We start from the raw sequence: 8,499 nt of genomic DNA on the forward strand, positions 1-8,499 counted from the left end.
TTAAACTGTAAACGTTTTCCTGATCATGAAGAATGCGGTCAAAATCACTCCGCTGAACCTGTCGGTGACCCCAAACGTTTACAGACCCTCTACTGGACATCATAAAAGCCTCAAATTCCAACTTTTGATTTTCACCCAGATTAAAAAAGAAACGCAATTCCCTTGCCTGCCAAAAGCACCAAAATTTGTAAGTTTTCTGAAATGCGGTTAAAATCAACTTCACTGTGTACTATTTGTATTCTATGCAGAAACTGGTCCATTTGTGGTATATGTGGTAATTATGACGCATATCTTCCCAACAGATACGGGTTACATGTACCTTAGCGTGAAATAGGTTATTTACTTCTTATAAGCAACTTAAAGTGAAGGCGAAAGCGGATGCAAGCATCTTTCGGTAGTCCTCACGTGCCCGAGGTGATGTAGGAACTGACTAAACCAAGGCATAGAGAAATAGAGTATAAGCTTAGAGTTACATTGTACAAGTTTTGAAGATGATCCGAAAAGGACAACGTCTATTTCGGTTAGCCACCCAAGAGGTAAGTGACATGCATACATATATATTTTATAGTCTCTGTCGTGTCTGGGTACACTGTATCTTTTCCGTTCACTGCCTGTGATACTGACGATAGCGAATATAGAAACTAGTTTGCAGTGCTGGGGTTTCACGTCCTCTCACTGAGTTTTAGAAATAACTGGAAACTACATGTATGCTCTATTATCAGTATACCAACAGCATGCCTTATAATAGACACTCGGGTTGACAAAGGCTGGATCGTTGTACATGTCATTATAATTGTATTATGGGCTCGAAATGGCTGCCTTTAAAGATACCATTGAACTTATTGCTTTTTGTTTCTTATGTCGTTTATGCAGGTAACCATTCTTGTACGTAAAGATCAAAATTGCTAAAATTCTGACGGGGTTATGGCAGGGTCCTAGTTGTTATTATTGTATTAATTTAGTTGCTTAAAAGTGAAAACCACTGGTCTCTCGTGCAATCTAAATTGCATTATAACTGCTGAGAAAAAGGTGAAAAAAGTAGAAACACTGTCCCATAAAGATGCATTATATTCACTTATTATATATTGTCCCGAAGTCATGATCATTTATAAACACGCAAAAAAAAAAAAAAAAAAAAAAAAAAAAAAAAAAAATCAAAACTTGTCAACTTTTATGGGACATAGAAATCACTCTAGCGTCACGACATGAATACGGTTGTGTGTATTACCTTTGAATGTAAATAGATGTGTCCTCAAATTACACACTGCCTTTACAAAACGAGATGTAAGTGAAAGGAGATACGTATGTATATATGAAATCTTCAGCTGTCAAAATGAAAAACATCAAGGCGTTAATAAAACATAGTGCATGGTTCTTAGGAACGAAATCCTTTAAAAATTACTGTTAGTTTTGGACTGGAATTTTTTCGGAATGAATTACTACTGAATCATTTTTTTGTTCAGATTGCCGCTGTAGACAAGAAGTGTTTTGTCACTGGCCAAGGGGTTGTCATTCCGTATATCGTGCCTATGCGTCTTGGCGTCACCTACGATTTCTACAGGGATATCGTGTGCCCGTTGTGTATCTATGACGACGCTGACCTCAGTCGAGCTGACGTCATTCCTGGCGACGGACTCAAAACTAATTTTAAGGTCAAATTGTGTTTCTGAGGAGATACAACATGCTTTTTCAATTCCATACTGCCCTAATAGGCAATTACATTAATTTTTGCCTTTAAAACACAACAGAAATTGATACCGAGAACAAACCCTTTGCGTATACTTTTGTCAAATCTGAAGTATCCAGTGAAAGAGAAAAAAAAACACGAATCATAAAAGTGAGCCCCGTACAGATATTAACGGATGAGGAGGTATCGTGAATATTCTCGTGGAAAAAGCTTTGGTCTTGTTTCGATACTTTCTCGTTAAGAATTTCGGTCTGTGTCCCTCAGTGCTACATAATCATGTTTTATGATGTCTTTTTAACAATTATTCCCGTTTTAATGTTTTATATGAGACTTAACAAAATAAGTTAGATTAAAAATTAGCTTTTTTGGACCAAAAAAAAAAAAATGTTTTTGTTTAAAATGGTTTCATTACAGATTGTTGAAAAGAATGAAGACGTTTGCAGTTTTCTCAATATATCTCCCGCTATAAGTTTGAGGGCAAAGTTGGGGCTGGTCAAAATGGACGTGTCTGCAAACTTGCTTCAAGAGGTCAAAAAGGAGAGACATGCTGTGGTGGTCTTAGGAAGTATTGAATTTTCTACGGTCAGTAAACGCCCCCCCCCCCCCTCTCTCTCTCCCTCTCTCTCTCTCTCTCTCTCATTACAACTAAATAAAGTGAAATACGAAGTTTGCAGTAATGACAACATTAGTAACAATAATAATGATAATAGTTATATTTTAGCATTGATCATTTAAACAGATATTACTAAGGTGATTTTTAAAAATATTTTCATTTTATGTTATTAATATTACTAGGGTGATTTTTTTAAACATTTTCATTTTATGTTATTATTATCAACCTAAGTTTCAGTTTATAGAATGTTCAATAGACTTATCATGAACAAAATAATTTCAAGATGTGAGTTATGAAATTATCGAACGTATTACATGTAATACTCAACTGTACAGCTGACTGAAACCCTGCCAGTGAACGCTGTACCTCGCTCTAACTGGCAAAATAACCATGACTGTGGTCTGGGGACCCACTTCGTGGACAGTATCACCCATGGCGGACGCGTCGTCTTCTCCATGTGTCACACGCTCAAGTCAACTGCGTGTAAGCAAAGCATATCTACAAAATTAGGTGTGGATTTACCGGTAAGAACGATGACAGATTTTATTATCTTTTTTTTTCAACGAGAAATAAATGTAGGAATCTTTTCGTTACATGTATTCTTGGGAACGAAACTGAAAACATGGTTTGCCAAAGCTGTACGCCGTTAATTATATGTATTTTATTGTCATTTTGATGCTAGTTCTAAAAATAATTTTTTTTTCAGTTTGCTTTTTTTTTTTTTTTTTTTTTTTTTGCGTGCCAAAGAAATAAAAACTCGAATTGCTTTCAGAAACTGATGTCGTCATTCTTGGACGAGACAAACTCAAGCATTAAAACAATTTGGAAAGAAGAAATCGAAGATTCAATAGAAAAGACAGATATTAACTACTGGTCAAGTCCGGGCATTTCAGTTAAGTTACAAAAAATTGAGGATATAAGCCACGCCTTGCAGATTCTTAGGGAAGACATCAACGTGACACATTCTGGAAAAGGCGTGCCCATTAGCGCAAGAATCACGCCCCTTGGAATGATTGATGAATCTTTTCCTATCCCAGCTGCCCCTGCTGAGAGAACTCTTCAAAAGTTAGACGAAAGTTATGGTGAATTAAAAAATGTTCAGAAGCAAATAAAAAAATTCTACCGTCGAATTCCAGGACTTCATGTAGACCAAAGGACAAAAGACAGTGTGATCGAATTTGCGGCTAAAATTGAAGGCATCCTTGAGGTGAATGGGATTACTCGCTACATTTTCCACGCCTTTGAGTATTCTGAAATTTAGATCTTATGCAGCTCTCGAAAAACGCGTATGTAAAACCCAAAATTGACGTCAAATGGATTGGATCTTTTTTAAACAAGTAGTATCAAAGTGAATTGTATCCTGATTTGTGTTGGTTTTTTAATAGCCTACACCTTTTGTACTGATGTATAATAAAAAATTATTATAAACGATTAACAAAAACCTGCTCACCTGCAATATAATACGTACACGTGCATTTTACCTTACCCAACCTCTTCCTTTCTCGTAACTAATGCATACCACCCTGTACTAGCCCATTATGTTCAAGTAAATTTAGATAAATAGCCTTCTAACCTTATTATATGTGTCATATATGTTTTGCTGCAGGTATTCGACGATGTAATATTCAACTTGGACCTGCGCAACCTGCCCCTGTCGGCACAGTGTAAACCCGCCTTCCAGGCATACGGCGTGTACCTGCCAGACAAATATCTGACGGAATTCAATGAAATTCGAGACCGTGTCTTGGTACGTTTATTGATCACCCAAGAGGAAAACTCGAGAGATTATGCTTTCTCTGAGACCTAGTACTTTTGAGAGCAAAAAGTTGCACATACATTTCGGGACATTTTCAAATGTTTGTGAGAATCTGAAATTTTTTGGCCACGGATAATACTGGAAAAAAATGAAAGGAAAGAGCTTTTTAGGGTTGGGGAGGAGGCAAAAATAATATTTGATGTTTACATTAAATGAAAGAAAACTTTGGTAATTTTTTCTGATACCCGCTCTTTTACGTTATGTTAATCAAGTATTATATTCAATACGAAATAAACTTTTAAATTATTTTTTTATTATTTTTTAAAATTTGCTTTGTTTACTCAAAGTAATTAAATTATCTTTACAATTCCAGCTATTTTCGTCCTCGCAAGCAGGGAAAATACAGCTTTCTGTGAAGTTTGATGGACAAAAATTAAGATATACAAGATGGCATACGGGGACTGTGTGCGGATTCATACAGTCACACTTGGCATTCAAAGCTTAAATTTACATTAATTTACGTTTCATCTTCGGGGACAGAAAGGAATGTTTTGAAATGCAACTTAATGATGCTGGTGTCATAAGGCATAGTGTTTACAGATCCACGTACATGTAGATGTACCTTATCAAATTGCGTGTTCCTTACACAGATCAATATAAATGTAGTGGAGGTTGTTTTGTGTGTGAAATAAAAAGTCTGATTGTTTTCATAATCCATATAAATATTCTTTTAACCTTTATATTGCAGATAACAGGAAATATCTTGCGCGCGGTTGACCTCCCGGACGCGGACATTGAGGGTCATCTCAGTAAACCGGATCCTTACGTCCGGGTGCGACTCCTGCCGGATGGTGTGTTTGAGGAGAGCGCCAAACAAAGCAACACCTCACACCCAGTTTTTCACCAGTGCTTTGAGTTTGAGGTAGATCTCGTTTAATTTTAATAGATATGGGGGGTCTTTTTTGTGACATTGAGTCCAAGTTCAGGGATGAGTGGATTATTCGTTAGTAGGAGAAAAATTAATTTTCAAGCAATTTCTTTTTTCTTGAGAACAAAATTGATTTGGCGGGGAAATCCAGTATAGGATACCTTAAGTTAAAGCAACATTAATATAGCCACAAAAATTAATAATCCTCAGGAAATCTTGGTTGCAGCTCATGTGACCTTGAGTGGATATTAAGTGTTATAGCAATCAACAATATTCTTTCATTATACGTTCCAACAGAAAGATGCGTTAGATCGCCGTTTCCGTTTTGAAGCAGAATCTTAATAACCCCATTTCCAAAGTTTCATTTTCACATCTTAAGGCATCATATGGATAAACTTTCAATATGGTACTCTGCAGCATATCAGTTGGTCCTCTCCTGGTGCTCGTTTCTCTGCCTGAGATCAGTTGTTCAAGTTCTCTGTCACTGATTTTTGCTTTTTGTCTTTACCAATAGATACCAAGAAATGTTTTAATTAAATGATGCAAAACCCATAAATTTGATATTTCAGAGGCCCGAAGTTGACATTTATCTAAGTGGATTTACGCGTGCAGTCGGTTCACTTCATTTTTCCAAGAGAACTCTGTCAGATCACTAGTTAGTCTCTATCTTAACGTATTTATATAGTTCACTGAGTTTACCAAATAATTGTCGACTATAATGATGGCAATCCCCATATTTAATTTATATTTCAGTGCGAGGAGAAAGAATTGGATCAGAAGTCGTTACTTGTCCAGGTCTATGACATGGACCCTTTCTATAACGACCTGATAGGAGAGGTGCGGCTGAAAATGGCCACCCTGAAAAGTGGGGATGTACTCGAGGACTGGTACCATCTGGAACCAAGACTGGAATGACCAGGGAACAGGGAAGATGGGGGGTCATTCCCAATGAAGCTGTTGTAGTGGCGGATTTTCGTCCTGATCCCTACCTTTGGTTTCTTAAAACAAAATCACACCAATATTTCCCTCTTGAAATTAGAATTTTTGATTAGCCGAATCATAGTTCTAAACCGTATCAACTGACACCATTTGCCCATTACCACCAACGCCAAAAAATTTCGGCGCCCTTGAGCAGGCCAAGAACCCTACACCAAGCAGGCGAGAGACGGCTTTGCATCAGAGGTCTGTCATTCCTAAAACAACCGGACCCCCCTTCAAATAATTTTGGTACCGCCCCTTTATCGGTCTACGTAGATCATACCAACTACCCGGGAGCTCTCGCTGAATGCAACCAGTTCAACAGATTACTGGCGATAAATAAATTAAAGAAAAAACTGGTGATTACATGAGTAAGGCGGTTACATGTAATAAACGTGAATAAATGGTATTAAATATTGATATCTTCAACGCTAGCTTGTATTTTCTGTATCGCTAATCATGTTAGTTATGGTACCTGCAATGAAAATCACAATGTATAACAATCTTCTCCTGTGATGTGATCATTTCTAAATAAAAGCACATGATACTGAACGTGGGACAACCATTTTGACCAATGTTGTATATATATAAAGCATGGTTAGTAAGAATCTCTCATGCAGCCAAGAAGAGTACCTTATTTCAGTACCTTATTTATTGGAAATGAGCAACAGTTGCGTCTATACAGTCTGTACTTTTGTAAATGCTTTCGATGATATAATATGCCGCCAATTTCGTTCGGAACTTATTCTACACCCTCCTTACATCCCTGATCAAACTTCGTCTGTTTTTTTTTCCATAGCCGAAACACTTTAAGGGGAATTCGATTTCACTCCTTAGAACCAGGCTCTGACATGGTATGAAATATAATCCCCAGAATTCTACAAAGGGATTCTTCTGTTGTAATATCGCTTGAAGAAAAACATTGTACATTGTATTAAAGTATACACGAAGGGTATGAATAAAAAGAATTGTCTTCATTATCACGAATGAAGATATTTTCAATTTGCCGTCGAACTCCTTGACTTACCATAAATATCGTGTAATAATCTGTATAATGAGAACCAAAAAATAACTAATTGATGAGAAGCGAATAACGAAGGGGCTAATCAACAATTCTGTATTCTGCTTAGTACTGCTCATAATGAAGGTAATTTTAAGTGTGCTCATTAAAAGTGAGAAATCCTGCAAAATTAATTAACACTTGTTAAAACCTTGACGGGAAGACGTGTGCTATTTATAAACAGCCATCGCGTTCACTTACTTTCAAATAATCATTTTTTGCGGCTTTGTCATTTTTTTCTATACGAGGGTAATTTCAGGTCAGTATCCTTTCGTCTCTTTTACTTATTTCTTCAGGAATTTTTTAATGGAATTCAGATGAGACTTTATGTTGAGAATTTCCCCTTTAAAATGAAATACAGGCCCTTCGTATTTGAACAATAATAATCCTTCAGAAAGTATCACCAATTTTAAAGAAAAGGGTTGAAACACTTAGAAGACTGCTGGTAAAAAGCGTGGATTTTTGTTAATCGTTGGGAAGAAGCTACCCTTTGCCAGGACCACAGGTTGATTTTTCACTAGATATCCACAGGTTTGTCACTGGTTTATTCAAGATACTTTTCTGCACTTAGAGAAAAGTGTACATAATTTATCTGCGTCCTTGGCAGATGGTATGAAAAGGCTGTCTGTCACCAGTGGTGTTTTAATTAATGGACAAATATCGCTAATAGTACTGCGCTTCATAATAGGCTTCGTTAAGAATTGAGGGATTTTTGTATTATCAGCTACAGTACATTTTTATATTACATGTAGAATGAAAATTCGAAGGCCTGGATATATTTTATAACATTTAAGCCATACGTTTTCTGTAGCCAAGAGAAGAAAACGACCAAGTTTCTGAAGTCCGAACATACATTACAAAATTCATTGCAGAATGGAAAAACTAGTAACAATAAAGCCGTTTTTGAAAACCATACTTATTGATGATAAATAAAAATTAACCTTTGATGAAACGAGACTTTTCAGATACCTTAACAAATATAATATCAAACAAATGGGTCTTTACTTTCTACAAAGCTTTGCTTCTACACTGCTTGAATGCGACGCACTTACACACATAAAACCTAAGCACATTGGAACTTGATGTCAATAATTCTTTCTGTAAAATCCGCAATTTTCCCATTATCAAAGTAAACCCTTTCCAAAAACAGCTATGAAAATTACGATCTGTTCGCCCATTTTTTTCATTTTTTTACCATTTCACTGAAGTCTCAGCATACACCACGTATGCACTTTAATGAAAGCGACTCAAAAATTAGAAACTTGGAACTCAGCAACCAGTTTATTAATCCTAACTTTGGTTTAGATATGGCATACATGTGCCTTGTTGACTATTATAAGAAGTAGTGTTGAAACTTCTTAGTCTAACTCTCATTGTATGAATCTTAACATTTATATAAATGCACCTCTCATATATTAGATCTAACTTTCATAATTCGGAACTTTATTATTAACTGTTGTGGTAAAACATATCAGAA

The 8,499-nt window shown here is 36.2% G+C and overlaps 1 protein-coding gene across 4 annotated transcripts; it reads left to right on the plus strand.

Annotated features, from left to right (window-relative positions):
* Nucleotides 1-289: 289 nt before the first annotated feature.
* LOC106155220 (uncharacterized) lies at nucleotides 290-6,527 on the plus strand. 4 transcript variants are annotated; one of them, XM_013529946.2, is made up of 9 exons: nucleotides 293-536; nucleotides 1,464-1,652; nucleotides 2,102-2,269; nucleotides 2,636-2,824; nucleotides 3,073-3,507; nucleotides 3,907-4,047; nucleotides 4,430-4,489; nucleotides 4,805-4,978; nucleotides 5,738-6,527. In XM_013529946.2, the coding sequence occupies exons 1-9, from the start codon at nucleotides 492-494 to the stop codon at nucleotides 5,897-5,899; spliced, it is 1,563 nt and encodes a 520-aa protein (XP_013385400.2). In that variant the 5' UTR covers nucleotides 293-491; the 3' UTR covers nucleotides 5,900-6,527. The 4 variants fall into 4 exon arrangements, with proteins under 4 accessions (XP_086861142.1, XP_086861141.1, XP_013385400.2 ...); XM_087005016.1 differs by lacking the exon at nucleotides 2,636-2,824 and having other exon boundaries at nucleotides 290-536; XM_087005015.1 differs by lacking the exon at nucleotides 1,464-1,652 and having other exon boundaries at nucleotides 292-536.
* The last annotated feature ends 1,972 nt before the right edge of the window (nucleotides 6,528-8,499 follow it).

Source organism: Lingula anatina, chromosome 2, assembly GCF_051362555.1.
Source record: "Lingula anatina isolate TDL-2025a chromosome 2, LinAna3.0, whole genome shotgun sequence".
Lineage (NCBI taxonomy): Eukaryota > Metazoa > Brachiopoda > Lingulata > Lingulida > Lingulidae > Lingula > Lingula anatina.

Coding starts and splice junctions, on each gene's coding strand:
- LOC106155220 (XM_013529946.2), top strand. CDS start 492: ATGATCCGAAAAGGACAACGTCTATTTCGGTTAGCCACCCAAGAG. Junction 537..1,463: donor TTCGGTTAGCCACCCAAGAG/GTAAGTGACATG, acceptor TTTTTTGTTCAG/ATTGCCGCTGTAGACAAGAA. Junction 4,048..4,429: donor AAATTCGAGACCGTGTCTTG/GTACGTTTATTG, acceptor TTACAATTCCAG/CTATTTTCGTCCTCGCAAGC.